This window comes from Acomys russatus, chromosome 15 (genome assembly GCF_903995435.1).
Source record: "Acomys russatus chromosome 15, mAcoRus1.1, whole genome shotgun sequence".
NCBI classification, from domain to species: domain Eukaryota; kingdom Metazoa; phylum Chordata; class Mammalia; order Rodentia; family Muridae; genus Acomys; species Acomys russatus.
In genome coordinates this window covers 34,501,307-34,521,943 of record NC_067151.1, presented here as the reverse complement: position 1 = coordinate 34,521,943, position 20,637 = coordinate 34,501,307, and the positions used below count along the sequence as shown (strand labels likewise).

The 20,637-nt window shown below is 39.8% G+C and overlaps 1 protein-coding gene across 1 annotated transcript in view; it reads right to left on the bottom strand.

The window, feature by feature from the left end:
* Positions 1 to 20,637, bottom strand: part of Rnf13 (ring finger protein 13) — a 97,626-nt gene that overhangs the window by 73,448 nt on the left and 3,541 nt on the right. The window contains exons 2-3 of the mRNA XM_051157189.1: positions 4,431 to 4,556; positions 677 to 757 (exon numbers count right to left, since the gene is read on the bottom strand). Coding sequence (XP_051013146.1) covers positions 677 to 757; positions 4,431 to 4,544 — 195 coding nt within the window. The 5' untranslated portion in view covers positions 4,545 to 4,556. The remainder of the gene's footprint in view (positions 1 to 676; positions 758 to 4,430; positions 4,557 to 20,637) is intronic.

Below are 20,637 nucleotides of genomic sequence, written 5' to 3'. Positions count from 1 at the left end.
CTATAAGTATAAATATAGCTTTATTATTATATACATAAATATTTACATAGACATGTATATACACATATCTAAAAATGCATACATAACATATAGCCTATGAAACAGGTCTGGCATGCCATGTGCTAAATGTGAACATACCTAGTGTCAGCTAATACAGTGACAAGCAATTTCACTTTCTTCTTCATGTTCATGTGTATATAAGTATATGCACACTGCAGACTCAACCCAGCACCTCACTCTTACCACTTCAGAATTGGTTTTGGTTTTTATTTTTTGTTTTTGTGAAAAAGGTCTCACTATTATGTAGACCAGGCTGGCCTTGAACTCATAAAGATCAACTTGTCTCTGCCTTCTGAGTGCTGGCATTAAAAGCATGCACCACCATGGATTGTTTTTTCTTTTTTTTTTTTTTTTTCTTTTTTTTCCTTTAAGATAGGACCTCACTCTACAGCTTAATCTAGCCTCAACCTACAGCAAATTCATGGCCTGCTGTCATACCCTCCTGAGGGCTAGGGTTACAGGTATGCAGCATCATGCCTGGCTTAAATGACTTCACCTTTTTCAAATGACTACTTCAGGATTTATAATAAATACTAAGAAATATTTTCACTCAGTAAATGACCATTAAAAGCACCTTATTAAAATCCCATATGCCTCGACATTAGTATCTTCTCACCTTTAAGCCTTCAGTTGGTAATCTGTAACCAAATCTTGCTGGAAGGTCCTCAAATGTCTGAGATGCATTTTCAATATTATACTAAATATAAAATGTAAAAGAATCAAGTTAAAATCAATTTATATGTTATATTTTCAGAGTTTATTAAATCACATAAATTATCATTTCTGTAATTCTTATTTACTACTATGGCTTATCACAGAATAGTTAAGAAAAATAGCATCAATTTTAAATTAAAATTAACAAAAATAAATTAAATCATTAAAATAGCAAGAATAAATATAGTTTATATAAACCACTTAAATTTGATGTATTATCATGTATTATCAAACACCAACAATAATTGAGTAACATTATCTACTGTTTTCTGGGTAGAAATAACTCTCTAGCAAATGCCCTAGCAAGGAAAATGATTTCCCACCCCTGTAGGAAAAAACAACATGAACTCATACTTTTTTTTTTTTTTTTTTTTGCTTTTGAGACAAGGTTTCTTTGTGTAGCCCTGGCTATCCTGGACTCACTTTGTAGACCAGGCTGGATTCAAACACACAAAGATCTGACTGCCTCTGCCCCCTACGTACTGGGATTAAAGGAGTGCGCCAGTGCACCTGGTCAACTCACACTCTTATACACTATGGATTTTTATATAAGAGGGTCACTTAAAGCCGAAGTTCTCAACCTTCCTAATGCTGTGACACTTTAATACAATTCCTCATATTATGATGACCCCCCCACCATAAAATTACTTTTATTTGTACTTTCACTACTGTTAAGGATCATAATGTAAATATCTGTTTTCTCTGATGGTCTTAGATGAGCCCTGGGAAAGGGTCATTCAACATCTCCCCCAGAAAGGGGTCATGACTCACAGGGGAAGAACCACTGACTTAAGAGGGAACTCTGAAGCAATTGAAGTATTTGGATCTAATTTATTATTACTGGGAATGGCACACACAAGCCATGGCATACACATGGCTGTCAGAGGCAACTTGTCGAGATGGTTTCCCATGTCCACTTTGATATGGATTTTAGGGATTGAGTTCAGATCTCAGACTCGTAAGGACTGCTTCCATCACACTAGCCTGAGTTACACAAACAATTATACAGATATTGGTTCTTGTGCTACAATACTTAAGAGTCTTCAACTATAGTAAGAGAGTGTGTGCTTTTGCACAAGAATAGCAAGGCTAGGGATAGAGCTCAGTGGTAGAACCTACGTAGCACGCATGAAACCCTGAGTTCCATTCCCAACACCGCACACAAAAAGAAATTCACAGATGCTAACAGTACTGACCTAACAGTGACGTAAGTCGGATGTATCACTTAATAATGACTAATCAGCTACGCTGAAAACCCAAGAAACAAGAGCAGTAGAAGAAAGCACGCACAGACAGTATACCAGCAACTTTTACAACACAGATGGTAGAAGTTAAGATGGTGGTTCACAACCCACACGTCATAAGTAGGAAACAGAGAACACATTGATAAAGGGAGTTACATGGCACTAATCACAACACAGAAACAGCTGCAGGGGCTGAAGACGGGCTTCAGAGGTGAGGAGCACATGCAGAGCACACACGCTCCATTCTGAGCAACACCCACATGGTGACTGGAAACTACCAATAACACAATTCAAGAGGACCTGACACCCTATTCTGGCCTCCAGGGGCACCAGTGCACATTCACACATGCAGGCACTCACAAATACAAATACATATAAAATAAAAATAAATAGATTTTTTTTTTTTTTTTTTTTTTTTTTGGTTTTTCAAGACAAGGTTTCTCTGTGTAGCCTTGGCTGTCCTGGACTTGCTTTGTAGACCAGGCTGGCCTCAAACTCAGAGTGATCCGCCTGCCTCTGCCTCGAGTGCTAGGATTAAAGGCGTGCACCACCACACCCGGCAAAAATAAATAGATCTTTAAAAAAAAAAGACATAAAGATCAAGTAAGCCACAAAGCAGAGGTCACATATCCATGTGGACAGGTATGCTACCCTGAATCAATCATCCACTGGACAGCGCTGTTTGGCATCATCTGCCAGAGGCACGAGGTAAGCGATACTGCAGTTTAGCAACATAATCTTCATCTTTCTCTCTCCTACAGAAAAGCACCACTCAATCAGGACACCTGCCAGCTGCCCAGTTTCTTGGCTCACCCTCAGCTCCTGCCACTGCCAAGAGTAAAAGCAAACAAGAGGCCACGCGAGCACAGCAGGCAGCACAGGACTGGAGGGCTGCAGCTCCTGCAACGTCTTAACAAGCCCAGCTTCCCCCCTGCTTCTCACGATACAACTATAATCATCAATTCTGTTGCCTTGGGTACCCAGCCCAGAATCATACCTGGGGGCCACCAGATACACATGGGGACTCTTCCACACTGACTTCCTATTGCAACAGCAATTCATATTTACAGAGTGATTTACAAAGTACTTTAGACACAGTGTCCAAACTAACATAACTCACATTGAATCTCTTAAAGTACTGTCAGTTATTCAACCCGGATCAGCTCTGCATTAATCCTGAAAAGGTTATTTAGCCCCTCCCAAAGACACCAATGTAAGATGAAGAAATTGACTTAGATCAATGTAGAAAGAGCAAGGAAAATACAAGTGTATAAAAGCAGCACTTTAAAATATGTACTTTGAAAATTAGGAAATGGAACAATCTACAAGTAAGTATTCCTTGATCACTTATTACTAAATTTACTTTTATGGCTAAATTTTTGGAAATAAAATCTATAGCTTGAACAGTACTTATGACATCTATTAGTGCTTGGAATACAGGTATTCATTAATTTATAACCCTATAATGTAAACTATGACTATATCCTCATTTTGCATACTGAACACACAACACTAAAAACAACTTATCCTGTTAAAAGAACCAAGAGTCTAACCAAGGCAGTCTGGCACCAGAGCCCTGGTTCTTAAACTGTCGGCTGACAAGATGCATCTATACTTCCACTTTCAGTGTTATTAACTATGAACTGAGATGCTAAGTCATTTACCCAAGGTCATCTTACCACATGAATAAGAATTTAACTCAGCGTGTGACTCTATTACCAGCGCTCCTGACTACCTTATATACAGTCTATCCATCCATGCCACTTCCTGTTACCTGTTTCTCTGATGCTCACCTTGCTGACCATCAAGTAATCAAATACAATCTCTGACAAATACAAATAATGGGATCAAAGGCAGACTGGAATCAAGTAAAATGGTGTTGTTCCACTGTAATTAACACCATAATACTAGGTCTATGTTTAATATCTATGTTTAATATTGCTATATTCACAACATCATGATTCTTGCTACACAAGAAAGAAAGAAGGGGGGCAGGGTCAGGTGGTCAGGTGTGGTGGTATATTCCCATAATCCCAGCTCTCAGGAAGCAGAGGCCAGGGGCTTTCTAGGCCACGCTGGTCTACACACTGGGTTTCAGGATAGCTAGGGTTACTATAAAGGAAATAAAAGAGACTGGGTATAAAAGAAACCAGTAAGATTATGCATAAAACACATGCATGTAGGTATGAGCACAGAGTCTCAAGAACACAGCATTTATCAGATACTTAATATACATGAAATTTACACTGGATAGTCTATTAAGCAGCCAAAAAAGAAATGAGACACACCCAGTTTTCACATAACTGTGTGTAGTTTGGCATGCTTAGAAACACATTATAACATCACATCATTCATGGCTTTTTTACAGCATTAGGGATGTTTTCAGACCTAAACAAATTATACTGTACTTACTGCTAAAATGTCTGCTTCTACAGGCAGCAGGTTCAGGAAGGCGAAGAGCTGCACAGTCAAGATGGTATAGACTTGCGTGGCAGACAGCATGAGCATCCCTATGGAGAGCAGCATCTTGAAAATCACCTAGGAGATATGGAAGGAATAACCGTGAAGGCTGGTGCTTCCTCCCCAAAAATAAATCATTTCCCACACCAATTCCTAACAGCCAAAAATATTCTTTTTAATTACAAATGTGCTGACACTAAAAGTAAGACATATTTGAAGCCAGGCATGGTAGTGCACACCTTTACTCCCAGCACTCGGGAGGCACTGCTGGACGTATTTTAAATTATATTACAAAGGCATCATAACACAACCAGGATGACACTAGCACAAAAACTGACAGGCAATCACTGGAGTAGAATGGAGGAACCCAAAATAAGCCCACATGGCTTCAGCTCTCAAAAACATACGTTGGAGAAATGGCCCCCTCTTCAACAAATGGAGCAGGGAAAACTATTTCCACACCTGGCAAAACAAATCAGATATCTCTCTCTCTCTCTCTCTCTCTCTCTCTCTCTCTCTCTCTCTCTCTCTCTCTCTCTCTCTCTTTCTCTCTCTGAAAACCCAATTCAAAATGGATGAAAAATTAATGTAGACCTGAAACTTTTCAGCTGTTAGAGGAAAATATAGGTATATACTTCAAGATGTAGGCATAAGGCAAGGACTTCAGAACAGAATCCCAATAGCAAAAGAAATAACCATCAGACTGAGAAACAGCCTAAGTCAACATTACCGAAATGTGTGTACTCATGTTTATATCGAAACCATTCAAACCAGATAACGGAATATGACAAGATGCCCATCAATAAACAGAGAAAATATGGTCCATGTACAAAATGGAACTTTATGAGGTGACAAATAAAAATGATGTGCTGACATATTTAAGAAAATGGATGCCATTGGAATCCATTAAGCGAAATAAGTCAGACTTAGAAAAGCAAATAGCATGTTTTCTCTCTTATGCAGAAATTGTGTGTGTGTGTGTGTGCGTGCACACATGTGCACAAGTGTATGCATGCACACATGTAAATCACAACACTTGAAGAGGGAGGATGACATCAGTGGGAAACAGAGTGTAATGAAATACATGTAATGGAGCGCAGAAAAGGAACTTGAAGGCAATCAGCTGAAGTGGTCAGGAAAGGCAGCTGAGAAGACAAATGCATGGCAACAGTGTATAGTGACACAAATGCAGATGATACTATGACAAAATGTATTGGTTTTTAAGTTGTTATTATTCAAAAAGAATACTTTTCAAGGACACAAGAGATGGCTTAGCAGGTAGACACTTGCTGCCAAGCCTGGTAATCTGAGTTGCCTCTGCAGGACCCACAATGATGGAAGCAGAGAACTAACTCTTGTAAGTTGGCCTCCGACCTACATACACATGCTAGAGCGTGCACACACCAACACATACATACAATAAATAAAAATAAAACATAAAAATGGATTTAAAAATGCTTTTCTTCCTCGTCTTTTTCCTTCTTCCTGATGGTCTTCTTAAAGGGTTCCATGTTCACTGAGGATGGCTACAACTAGAAGTTATACTTAGTCAAAGGAAGAAGTCCCAAGACAGAATGTGCAAGAAAACCTGGTAGTTTTCTTAAGATGTGAGCATCGCCACATCTTTTGCCCGCATGTATGTCTGAGCACCACGTGTGTGTCTGGTGCCTGTGAAGGCTAGAGAGGGCATTGGGCCCTCTAAAATGGGAGCTACAGATAGTTGTAAGTCATCATGTGGATGCTGGGACTTTAGCTGCTCTGGAAGAGCATGCAGTACTCTTAACCACTGGACTATCTCTCAAGCCCCCAGTACCATTTGTAATCACAATCTAATCTTCATCTTTTTCTGTAAGAATTCTAATAAATATTGATAAACATTTTATTGGAAATCAGCTTCCTGGCATAATACAAAGAGTTTTCTAACTCTCATTCTATTTTCTGTCCAGTTTATACTATATCTTGCCTAAGAAATATCCTTGCAAAATGTCTTAAGTTGACTCTAACCTGGAATGGTTATCTTCTCCCTAACTTCAAGCTTATGGGAATTAGATGAAATGAAAGGGAAAAAAAAGTTGTAAGACATGACAAAAGTGAGTGTCTTGCTTAAAAGTCATAATTTCTCCAAAACAAGTGCAGTACAAAGTAACAGAATGGGAAAATAGCACAAGGTTGTTAAAAGTAAAGAGATTACTGAGGCATAAAGGGCTCATGCCTGTAATCCCAGAACTGCAGGGGCAGAGGTATGATGGCTACATGTTCCAGACCAGTCTCAAAAAACACTCAAACAAATATACAAACACTTTTTAATTTGAAGCAATGAGAATAAAATATTTAAAAATAATGAGAAACACTCCATACAACACAGTTTCATCAAACCAACAATCAAAGGATAGTTTGCACGCAAAAAGGCCAGTATAGCTGTCATGGTTGACTTTAACCATCCGTCTACTTGACAAAACCAAGTCACCTGAGGAGAGGCTCAGTAAACGAATGTCATAGTGGACTGGCTTGTGGGTGACAGAGAGCTCTCCCAGAAGCCCATCAGTTTTGTTTTTTATGTAATATGATATACATAAAGCATGTCATTGTAAACAGAGTTCAGTAACTATATTTTTATTCTCATGCACTTAATCACCACCATGTATATATTGCTAGAACCTTCTTATCCTAATAAAATGAAACCTGTAGCCCTTAACAACACTTATTCTACTCTTTGTCTCAGAATTTGACAACTTAGGGTAAGAAAAGTGGGATCACTCAGCAAGTCTTTTGTGAATGGCTATGTTCACTAACTGTGCTGTAGAAGGTACAAAGTCCACTTCCTTTTCAGGCTAAATGGAGCTCCATGGAGTATATACACTACATCTTATCTACTTGCTCATCCACCAGTAAGCTTTAAATTGCTTCCACTTCTTGACTTGTTAAGAAACATTTACTTGTGTTCCTTCTTTCAGTTTTTTTGGGTAGGACAGATTGCCGCAGTTATAAAAACATAATTCCCATGAGATCACAGCTGCCTTTGTTCCTTACTGCTCAGCCCAGTCAGAATGCTTGCTGAGGTAGCATGTCTCTCATGACAGTCTGTTCTTTCTGACACAAACAATTCCAGAAAGGAAAGCCCACAGTGCTGCACAGAGGCTCCACAGCTACATCAAGTTCCTCATTCCAAAACCCCTCACCGTCCCCATCAAGGGTTCCAGCCAGTTTTTTCCCTTTGCAGACCCCTGCATTCCCGTGGGAGAAAGGGTCCCCTCTGCTGTGTTGCTAATAAATGCAATCATGTGTGAAGGTCAGACTCTGTTCTCTTTCTGCTTTCGGTCTCTGTACAGTGCGCTCCAGGTTCGAACCAGGTACATGCCAGAAACGGAACTACACAACCACAAGTTACTTCTGATTTTTTTTTTTAGTACTAAACCACTTTCCATAGACACTGAAACATGGAGTCCCACAGGTAATGCAAAAGGATTGCCATGTCTTCTCATGGTTGTCAACATCTGCTACTTTTGACACAGCCATCATAAAGGGTACGAAGCCGAGGTTCTGATGTGTGTCCTCTATTAATTAGCCATGCTGGGCAGCTCTTCTTGTACTTTACCTTGCACACTTTCTCTGGAGAAATGCATACTCATCTCATTTTTAATCAAACTTTGTTGTTATTGCTGAGCTACAGGAGTGTTGACACACTTTGAATATCAAATCTAACCTAGTATATGACTAAAAATATTTTTTCTACCATCTGGTGCATTATCATTCCACTATATAAAGAGTAGAAAAGTCCTTCAATGCTCAAACACTTAATGTTCATGAAATCCAACTCACCTAATTTTTATTTTATTATCTGTGCTTTTAGCATCCTATGTAAAAAATCCAGGTTTCCCTGATTTCTTTATATATTACTTCTATGTTTAGGTCTTGACATTTTTTAGTTAATTTTATATTAAATAGTAATATAAGTTATGAGTCCAACATACTTGATCAAGACTGAAAAGTGGCATCCTATATAATTATTCACAAACTTCTTCCAAGCCAAAGGACAATGTACAGGTCAAAGTCGACAAGAAGAAGACGCGGGCATAGAAATGCTAACAAAACACACCTCATGGTTCTCTCAATGCTGCTATTGTCAACTGTGTGACAGGCTGTCAACCCCAGCAATGAGCCACACAGAAAACAAGAAATGAACAATTGACAATGAAACTTTTTCATGAGTATTGAAACCCTGAGCACTGGGGAAACATGGTAGAAATTTCTGGTTTTCTTGATTATCAAAATATGCAGTGTACTTCAAAGTATCAGTTTCCTAAACAAGAATGTTTAATTTTCATACAACGTTTCACAGAACGTTTGATATTTTTCACACAAATGTCAGTCCTATCACTACAACATTGAAAGAATACCTGATGTTATGCTAAGTTCTGGATTAAGGATCTGGTCTAAGTATTTTTCTGTCTAGTCCCCTATGCAACCTTTAAAATGGAACACAGGAAAGTGAGTTGTACTGCCACCCCAGCTTCCCTATTTTAGTGGACTGAACTTCCCTTTTTTGATACCACCACCCCCCCCCCCTCGAGACTGGGTTTCCCTGTGTAGCCTTGGCTGTCACGGAACTCGCTCTGTAGAATAAGCTGTCCTCCAACTCACAGAGATCCACCTGCCTCTGCATCACCACCACCTGGCGTGGGACTGAACTTCTATGTCAGTACTAAGATCAACTGAAAAATGAGCAAATTATCTTACTCATCATCCCTACCTCCAGCCCTCATTCTTTAATTTTTGTACAGTTCTTAGATGGAAAACAATAAGACGGTCAATGATCTGCAGGGAGTTTAGGTATATAAACAGGCAATCTTTCATACCGTGTTAGTGGCGGCAGACTATCACACACCAGATCAAGTTACATCACTGCCATTGTTACAACTTGTTACTTCTTTAAATTTTTTCCTTAATTATGTGTATGTGGGGAGAGGTGCCCATGTACAGGTGCCCGTAGAGGCCAGAGGCATCAGATCCCTGTGGAGCTAGAGTGCAGGGAGTCACCAAGCACAGGATGTGGGTGCTGAGAACAAAACTCCAAAAGTGCTCTGAATGGCTGGCTGCTGCCCACGCCCTGTAACCTGCTGCTTTACAGGGTCCTCACAGCTATTCTTGCCTTTTCTTGCTAAATGCCAGACTCACCCTTGGCAGATGTTTCAATTAGTTTATACATCTACCATGACTCATTTCTTTAATCTCCTGCTTTTTAAATGTTCACTGCCTCCTATAATATTTTTGTTTTTTTATTTTGCCTCCTATAATTTTTTTTTTTTTTTTTTTTTTTTTTTTTTTGGTTTTTCGAGACAAGGTTTCTCTGTGTAGCCTTGGCTGTCCTAGACTTACTTTGTAGACCAGGCTGGCCTCGAACTCACAGCGATCCACCTGCCTCTGCCTCCCAAGTGCTGGGATTAAAGGTGTGCGCCACCACGCCCGGCCCTTATTTTTATTTTTTAGTATCCTTATTTGCTGAAAGAATATGTGCTTCTCAAGAACATCAACATTTATTTTACAGGTTTGTAAACAGAGCTTGACAAAAATTAAATGCTTAACATGTGTAAAAATGAAGGCACACACCACCTCTCTTTATATAACTTCAGTGAATTCTCCACCTCGTACTTGCTCTTTAAATGTTTAAGACTTTTATATTAACCCTGTCTTATTCAAGGCTCAGTAGGAAAGCCCCTGCCTACCATGAGCCTCAAAGAGGCACTGAGTCTCAGGGCCACCAAAAACAAATAAAAACTCTGTGTCTACTAAAGGCAGGTGTGGTGTTTGGAATAGCAGTCCCAGCTACTCAGTGGAACTCAAGACCAACCTAGACAACATAGTGAGATATTGTCTCAAGGAGATCTTTAAGTGAAAATTGTCTCATGCATATACTAAAAATATACATACATTGAATACTATGGGAGCTGGAGAGATGGCTCAGCAGTTAAAAGAAGTTGTGCATCTTGCAGAAGACCCACACTTGACTCCCAGCATCCATGTCAGGTGGCTCACAACCCTCTTCTGGCTTCTCTCTTCTGACCTTTGAAAGTACCTGCACACATGTGGTACACATATGTACACTCTGTCACACATATATACATATAAAATAAATCTTTAAATATTATGAAAATAAAAGAATATGTAAATATGTTAACTCTGGGTGATGAGTATATCATTTTTGGTTGGTCCTTTACACCTATTTACATGTTCCAGAGCAAAATTTCTAAAGCCTATTAATTTATGTGGCATATTCTAAAGACTAAACTACAAAAACACCTTAATAAATGGGTCCCGCCTATTCAAGATCTATTTTTGTACAATATAGAAAATAATTTGAATGAGCAAGCAACAAAGCATTTAGTTCACAAATCTATTCAATATTTGGAGGGGATAAAATTATTTATGAAGTAAAATGTACAATTAAAAAAATAATGATTTATAGCCCAGCAAGATGATGCCACCTTTAGTCCCAGCACTGAGAAACAGAGGCAGGTTCATCTCTTTATCCTGGTCTACATAGGGAGATGGCCCAGGATAGCCAGGGCTACATAATAGACATTATCTCAAAATAAAAATCAAAATAATAATAATAATAAGATGATGGTGGTGGTGGTGGTGATGGTGGTGATGGTGGTGTTGATGGTGACTCAAGTATGTAGCTGCTGGTAGGTTGCCCATACTCCATGGGGGTCTTGCACCTAGGCACAGGCAGACAAGACTAATTATATTAGTGGTGCTTACAGAAAGAAAGGACATGAAGAAGGGAAAAGGAGCTGTTGGGGGAGTTCTAAGGAAAATATGAGGGAGGCATGGGGTGAATGTGATCAAGATTGTACACATGTATAAAATTATCAATAAATAAATATATTTCAAAAAATAAATATTTTTAAAAATAGAGAAAAGTGTAGATCATGGGAAGATAATTAAATATTTTTCAATATAAGCATTCAATTACACACAAGATATCCATTTTTTTAAGTGGGTTACTTACTTTAGTGTGTATGTGTGAGTGCTTGCATGTATATATGTGCGCCATGAGCATGCTGGTGCTGCCCACCACAACCAGAAGTGGGTACAACACCTGAAACTTGTGTTAGAGGCTGTGAGAGGGCTGAATGAGATATGTCCCTCAGTCTTGGGCATTTTAACCCAGTTGGTAGCACTATAGGGCAGGTTCTAGGTGGGGTAGCCTTGCTACTCACTGGATACAGGCTTTAAGATAAAAGCCTTTTATCACTTCCAGTTTGTCCTCTCTGCTTCATATTTGCAGTTGAAGATCTGAGATCTCAGCTGCTGCCTGCAGCTATGCATTCTTGCCACACTAGATTCTCACCCCTCTGGAATCATAAGACAGATAAACTCTTCCTGTTGTACGATAGCAACAGAAAAGTAACTAATACACTGGCAGTCATAAGCTACTATACGGGTGAGCTATGGGTACTAGGAGCTAAACCTAGGTCCTCTGTAAGTGCACAATTGTGAGCCACTTTGCCAGCTCTATCCCCACATCATCCCATTCCATACAGTAGTTCTAACCATAAGGATGATTGCCATGAAGTTCAAAAGCAGCAGGCACATGCATCAGTAGATGATACATCTAATTCAACTACTGCCCATAGCTTAGTTAATTGTGATGCCATGTTTGCCAGCATCTCAAGTCCAACTAGCAAATAGCACAGCCCTGTACTCAGACACAAAGGTAAACCAAAAAAGAAAAAACAAAAAAAAAACCTCAAATTTTTAGGTCTCCTGGAACTACTCCAGGTACCAATTTTGTACTAGCAGGGAGTTATATAATGATACAAAAACCATACAATACACTAAATTATGGTCTGTAAAGATACATATGTACAGAGGCAGGAGAGTGTGAATCCTATCAGGCTTGAGAAAATGGCTGAGAATAATGAACATATCTGTCAAACTCATATTGTGAGTGTTTCATAGCTATATAAATGTCAGGTCTTATCAAAGTACACAGTCAATATCTTCAAGCTTGCTCAACAACAAGACAAATATCTGTCTTTAATATTTTATGAAAAAGATGGCCAGAAACGGCCTTTAATCCTGGCACCCAGGAGGAAAAGGCAGAAGGATCTCTGTGAGTTCATAGCCAGGCTGGTCTACAAAGCAAGTTCCAGGCCAGCCAGGGATACCTGTGAGACCCTGTCTCAAAAACTAAATAAATATATAAACCATAATGAGAGATTAAGACTGAGATGTCCCAAAGGATAAACATAGCAGAGGGAAGCTTCTCCAAAGCTAGGATCCAGTCCTCAATTGAGTATGGTGGAGGACAATTAGGCAACAGATAATTTCAATAGGTTGTCCAGACAGGGCTGATCCAAAGCTGTAAGGAAAGCAGGCCACAGCCACAGTCTCTGGGACAGGCTAGGGAATACTGGTATGCAGAAATCACCAGGGAACCTTTTCAGAATGTGTGGCATTTGTGAAAAGTCATTAAGGAATCCTCACTTCCTAGGCCCTGCTACCCAAGGCCTGAGTGAGAGCTGCAACACTAGAGGCTACTGCCTGCTGCCACACCACCTGCCCACTGTTTTCACTCACTGCTACCAAGCTCCACAGCTGAGGGATGAAAAAGCTAACAAACAGCAGGACTTGGCTTCTTTTTGCCATGCAGAATGTCAACACACATGCACACAATAAAAATTGTTCATGGGGTCCCAGGTAGGAAAGACAATTCTCCTGGAAAGTGGATGTGTGTAATATTCTGACAAGGAACTCATCAGCATTTTGTCCAAGCTTTGGGTGAGACTCGGTTTGTTCCTTAATTTAAAGGTGACAAATTACCTGACCTGGAAGAGAAATTTTCCACACAGCCCAGCATAGGAAGAGTACTATTACTCTCTGCTTACTCAGTTGATAGTGAAAATTAGGAACAAGAGGTTAAAACTGAGAGATTTGAAAAACTTGCAATTTGACCAGAAAAGAGGTGTCTGAAAAAGTGAAGCCAAGGAAATATTGTCCCAAGCAGAAAGAAGCTGCATTTAACAATAAGAAAACATGAAGGCATCTCAGGTTTTGCCATCCTGCCACCCGTCATAGAATCATCATGTAGAAGGAATTCATTTGAAAGCCTATGCTTGAAGAAGAGATCTCTGGGCGACCTGCTTGCCTAAGGCCACCTGGGAAACTGATTCCGGGTTCAACACCCAGAAATCTGTGGTAACTGCAGCCATGGTCTAAGGAGGCCAAGCTACTGCCTAAAGTGCCAGACAATGGAATCACCCATGTGTTGCAGGACTTTGGGAGGTGGATGTTGGTTGGTTGTTTATCTGTTTGTGGGTTTTGGGGGTTGGTTGGTTGGTTGGTTGGCTGGCTGGTTGGTTGGTTTGGCTTGGTTTTCCCAGACAGGATTTCTTTGTGTAACCTTAGCTGTCCTGGAACTCTCTGTGTAGACCAGGCTGGCCTCGAACTCAGAGATCCACCTGCCTTTGCCTCCCAAATTCTGGGTTTAAAGGTGTGTGACATCACACCCAGATTTTAAAGAAAACCTGGGAAGCCAGGCATGTTTAACAGGGTCAAAGTCCCAGAAGGCAAACACTAAGACAGAAATGTATGAGGCCATGAGAGTGAAGTGGAAGATGCAATGGCAAGCCCTGGAAGTGAGAGATTCCAGGAAGATGGACCATCTACCAGGCAAGACAGCAAGTGGAGCTGGCTTAGCAAAGAATCCACAGAGCAGGTAACCGACAAAGCTATGAAGCAGTGTTGTCCCAGCCCTTGAAGGCTCGTGCCATGTGTTCAGAAGCCTGATAAGGAACTACAGGGCTCAGTCATGCTGCAGTCCCAGCTCTCCATGTCTCTATCCACACTCCCTTTGGAATGGAAGTGTCCACTTTGTACCACAGTAACTTTAGTTGTCCCCATAGTCACACTTTCACTTTAGTGGAGCTCACAGCTAACAGTCTGGCTTAGGGCTCAGAGGAGACTGTAGACTCAGACTATAGAGCAATACTGGTACCAGTGAACTTTCAAGACTCCTGGAGATGACTAAATACAGTTTGTACTATGAGGTGGGCATGTGACTGTCGGGGAGCCAGGGACAAAATGTAAGTTTGAGTAAGAAGTGTCCCTCCCTGGCTCATGTGGTAAAGGCGTGGACTGCGGCAGCTTGCTGGGATGGCGTGATGGTTAGTACTCTGCATTGTGAAAGGCTGGTCACAGCTGGTACTGCCAGATTGGGAGGTGGTGGAACTTTTAGGAGTAGGAGCCTGGTGAGACATAGGTTAGTGAGCTGTGCCTTGGAATGGTATATTTTTTCTAGCCCCACTGTTTTTTGGGTTTCAAACTTTCCTTTCCAGGAAGCTACAATTATGAGAACTGTATATGCTTCTGTAAGCAGGTCTACAGAGGAAAGCAACAGAGCCGAGCAGGGGCAGAAGCCCACGTACCTACCAAGACTGGCATCAAACTCAGAGATCCACGTGCCTCTGCCTCCAGAGTGCTGGGATGAAAGATGTGTGCCACTACCACCCGTCCATATAAACCACTTTTTAAAAATTAAATATTAAAAGCCAGGCGTGGTAGCACAAACCTTTAATCCCAGCACTTGGGAGGCAGAGGCAGAAGAATCTTTGTGACCTTGAGGCCAGCCAGGTCTACAAGCAGAGTTCCAGGAGAGCCAGGGCTGTTCCACAGAGAAATCCCAGTTCAAAAAAACAAAACAAAAACAATATTGAAAAGATATTTAAGAGGCAAAGAAAATAGACAAGTCTTCAAGAAAATATGCAAATGAAAAGAAACAAGTGTATGAAAAAAATGTGCAAAGTCATTCATTTCGGGATAACACAAGTCAAAACCATGAGTAGGGCTGGGCATAGTGGCACATACCTTTAATTCCAGCACTTGGGAAGCTGACAAATCTCTATAATATCAAGGCCAACCTGGTGTACATAGAAAAGTTCCAGGCATAGTGAGACCTTGTGCCAAACAAACAAACAAATCACACCAAACCAAACCAACAACAAAAACCACCACGAGCAGGGACCACTTCATTCTCACGAGAGTACCAATACTATTTTTTTTAAACCTGGAAAACAGGAAGCTGGAGAAGGCTCAGTAGGAAAAGTGCTTGCTATACAAACACGAGGATCTAAGTTCAGATACACAGCACCATGAAAGTTAGTCATGGCACTGCACAACTGTCACCCCAGGGCAGAGGAGACCAGAAGAGGAAGACCCTGGAGTTTACTGCCCAACTTGTTAGTGAGACACTGTCTTAAAAATTAATGTAAAAAGAGACTAAGGAAGGTACATTCACACACATACGCGCGCGCGCACACACACACACATATACACATGTACAGGCATAAACTACAGCCATACATACACCAAAAAGATTTAAGGAGAGAAACAAGAAGTGTTACAAAAATGTGAAGCAATTAGCAACCTCACACATTGCCAATGTAAATATAGAATATTTTAGACACTGTGAAAAACAGTAAAGTAGGTTCTCAAAAACCTAGACATAAGCAATTCCACTCTTGGGATATATCTAAAGAAATGAAAACTGGTACTCAAAGAAATCCTTATAACAAACACTAAATGTAAGAGGTTAAAGAGTTGAAACAATCCAAACATCCATCAACAACTGAATAAGTTGTGTTTGTAAAGGAATATTATACAGTAGTAAAAACTACTGGTATATGTTATTACATGTCCCTAAGTGAAGGAAGCTAAGCATGAACAATCATATAACGTTTGATTCCATATTAAATACCCAGAGTAAGTAAATACATAGAGAGAGAAAGTAAGTAGTAGTTAGTATGGCTAAGGGTATTAGGAAATAAAGATAAGTAACTTCTAATGGTATAGGATTTGTACTTTGAAGTGATGATGGCATTTCAAAACTAAACAAAAGTGATGGCATACAACATTGAAAATATGCAAAATGACACAGAACCGCTATGTTTTAAATGTAGCAATGTATATGGGGGACACTGTATGTGATGCATGCATGTGAGTGTGCCGGTATGCGACATGTGCACACATGTGAGGAGGCCAGCAGAGGATATGGAATGTCTTCGTCTGTCACTCTGTGACTTAATGCCTTGAGACAGGGTCGCTCACTGAAGCAAAAGTTTGCCTTTTCAACACAATGACCAGCTAGCAGGCTCTCAGGATCTACTTGCTATTCACAGCCTTGCCCAGCTTTTTACATGGATGCTACAAATTCAGACTCAGGTCCTCATGTTGCAGGGCAAGTGCTGTTACCCACTATGCCACCTTCCCAATTCCTAAGTGGTTAATTCTGTTAGGCGAGTATCAATTTTTCAAAAATGAAGCAATTAGCATTTATAATTTATGAGTAAATAGCTCTTTCTTTCTAAAGGTCAAAATGGAAATTACAAGAGCAGTAACCAGATAATCTTCAACATTAATGAGGTGTTTTATATAGGAAAAACTCAATTCAATGTCTGCTCTCTCTCTCTCAGGGCTTCACTCAGAAATATTCATCTCTCATCCGTTCAGTGGAATTCTTTCCCAGTGGAATTCATTCCCTCTGCAAAGTTTAAGTGGATAATTCAATCATTAGAAGCTGAACTTAAACTATACAACACTTAAGTAACAAAACATTAACATACTTTTAACTTCCTTAGAAGTTAATCTAGATCAAATTCTTTTACCCAAGCCAGGCGGTGGTGGCACACACCTTTAATCCCAGCACTTGGGAGGCAGAGGCAGGTGAATCGCTGAGTTCATGGCTAGCCCGGTCTACAAGAGTTCAGGACAGTCAAGGCTACACAGAAAAACCCTGTCTTGAAAATCCAATACCCAACCAGAAGTCCTCATATATATTAGTGAACAAAATTACCTGAAAACGTGTTGCTCTTTTAATTATATAAATGTGGCTATGTATATTTACATGTTTTAATGTGTGGATGTTTCAAGATTATCAGTACCCTAAAAACCAAACAAATAAAACCATGATATTAACAATGTTTCTTAACACTTTGCTGTTAAAACACTGATTTCTTCAAGGTATATGATCATCATTGAAATAGCAACAATGTCTTCTTTCTAGTATCAACTTCTTGTAAGAGGAAGGCAAAATTACACATAAAAAATGTCTCAACAAGTGGGAGGGGAACAAGAGAGAATAATAGTAAATGAATATGATCAAAACATTTAATAAGAGCCGGGCATGGTGGCGCAAGCCTTTAATCCCAGCACTCGGGAGGCAGAGGCAGGCGGATCGCTGTGAGTTCGAGGCCAGCCTGTTCTACAAAGTGAGTCCAGGATGGCCAAGGCTACACAAAGAAACCCTGTCTCGAAAAACAAAAAAAACAACAACAACAAAAAATTAATAAACACAAATGAAAATATCATAATGAAACTTACTATTATATATAATTAACATATATAATTATAATATATAATATTATAACATATAATTAACATATGCTCGGGGAAAGAAAAATGCCTGATCATGTCATTTTCTGTGTAAAATTCCTTAACAGATCTCATTGATGTCAAAATAGTTTGTACCTAGCTTGGGATTCAGCCCAAGAGCTCCACATACACAATTGTACTCTCTCAACTCAGTCCCCTGCTGTCCTCCCTACTCTCTCTTCTATCTCAATAAACTCTGTCTCCTCCTAGCCTTCCCTTCTACTCCTTGTCTGGACCACCACAAGGTAACCAAGTGAACTGCTCATCTTCTCGTTCCCATTATGCTAGGGAATCTTTTTCTTTTTTAAGCTTCTTCAAATTAAGGACTGACATTTTCTGTCTAGCGTCTCATATCAAAAAATAACACAAATGAGTATTGCATAAACTTAAAACCCAAAGGAGAAAATAACCATGATGACCTAGTACTAAAGCTAAATAGAGTACTACAGCCCATTTTCCTCTGCATGAAAGAGTTGGCAATTGTATAGCAATTTTAACCTACATTTTACTGTTTAAAAGGTACACAGCAGTCATTAGTAAACAACATCGAAACATATTGATTTTCTAGAAATCTGGTTTAAACCTATTTTTTTTACCAAAAGTAGTTATTTAGCTTGATATGTATTCAATGAAAGTTTATAATCATCTCTACTTTATCTATGTCAGTAAAGCAAAATAATAATAAAATCATTTTTATATGGCATCTCAAAAACTGATCCTTAACCTGAAAAATCTAACAGCCTTATCAATGAAAAAATTAACTGAAAGGTAAAAAATTGTTATTGCTGGTAAACAATACCCCAAAATTCCCTTAATGTTAATGCTTTTGTCTCCAATAACCTCATTTCCATTGGTCTCCCAGATCAGCAAGAAATACAATTCCAGGCACCCTTCTCTTTGGTGTCATCTAGTGAATGCATGATCCTTAATGCTCACTACAGTACAAATTTTCTTCAAAACCTGGTCCCTGCCTAGGCACAGCCTCTTCCTGTTTATTATAAGCATTTAGTGCACACCTACATTTGCTGTACAGTAAGAGCTCTCTGACTTGACCTATTTTGTCTAGAGGAGATAACAAAGTAATTTTGGAGAGTAACATTCAACATATATATAACATTTTGTTCAAAGGGTAAGCCATTGTACAGGGAGGGAAAAGAGAAGAAACAAAGATATGATCCCTTTCTTCAAAATGCTCCACACAACCAACTGGGACCTAGTATCATTAATTAGTCTTATCCATGGAGAATAGCTTAAACATGCAGTACCAATAATAATAATAATTTTAAAAAATAATAATTACAACAACAATTATTAAAAAGGTATCCATTTCTCCCACAAAAAGAACAGTTTCAGAAGAACAAGAGTTTCTGTCTCTTTAGTTAAGTGACTTTTCCTAAGTGCCTAGAGCATTATATGACAAAGTTATTGCTGAGTGAAAGAATGCTAAAGGAAGAGGAGGAGGAAGAGAGGAAGGCGGCGGCAGCGGAGGAGGAAGAGGAGGAGGAGGAGGAAAGCAGCAAAATTCAAGTAATGTTTTCTACTGAGATGCATATGCAAACCTGATTTCTCTTCATGTTCACCAACAAACACATTTTTGTTTGACTGGACAGTTACTCAGGCCTACCTAACATGACAAGAGAAAATTAAATATAATTCAGTGACAAAGTTCACTGTATAACTGAAAATCGAGCAATTATAGGTAAGCTTTAGAAAATCTGCTAAGAAAAGAAACTTATAGGCCCTCTATTACTTAGTGCTGAGCCCTTTCTGATGTTAATGAGGGCTTTCAGACACTGTTTTTTTGTTTGTTTGTTTGTTTGTTCATTTGTCTTTGTTTTGTTTTTTGAGATAGGGTTTCTCTGTGTAGCCTTGGCTGTCCTGGACTCATTCAGTAGACCAGGCTGGCCTCAAACTCACAGCGATCTGCCTCCCAAAGGCGTGTACCACCACAGCAGGCTTTTGTTCCTTCTTTCTTACCACAGGTCCCATTAGCTAAGATTAAACTGATGTGGTGGCACACGCCTTTAATACCAGCACTCAGGAGGCAGAGGCAGGCAGACCACTGTGAGTTCGAGGCCAGCCTGAAGTCCAGGACTGCCAAGGATACACAGAGAAACCCTGCCTCGGAAAAGAAAGAAAGAAAGAAAGAAAGAAAGAAAGCAAGGAAGGAAGGAAGGAAGGAAGGAAGGAAGGAAGAAAGGAAGGAAGGAAGAAAGGAAGGAAGGAAAAGAAATAGGAGCCTGTGTGCTTTCCTTCCAACTATTTTCCCTCCTGTTACCCCAGAACACTAATAAAATATGATAGATGGAAAACGATCAGTGCATTCTTAGCAAGTGAGGAATTTCAGTTCTGAGGAATGTCAGGAGTTGAGTCACTCCCCTTATGCAAACGGGATGGCAGTTCGGGCCATTTCCTCATGCTGTGAGCTTTACTCCTCTGTTCATGGACTGCAGAGCTTCCAGGATCTATTTTACCTTCCCACAAGCTGAACATCAAGTTCCAAAACTAAACTCTCCATCATTCGGTCTCTTCCTAAATATCAGCACACTAAGATGTGTTCGCTGTAATGTCCTCTATTCACATTAACAGCATCAATGCCACCACCACCCAAGAAGTCTGCCCAAAGCCATGTGGTACTTCAAACATTTTAAACCTAGCCTCCATTACAATCTTCACATTTTGTCTCAACCCCATGGAACTCCCACCTCCAGGCTTCTACTTCTCC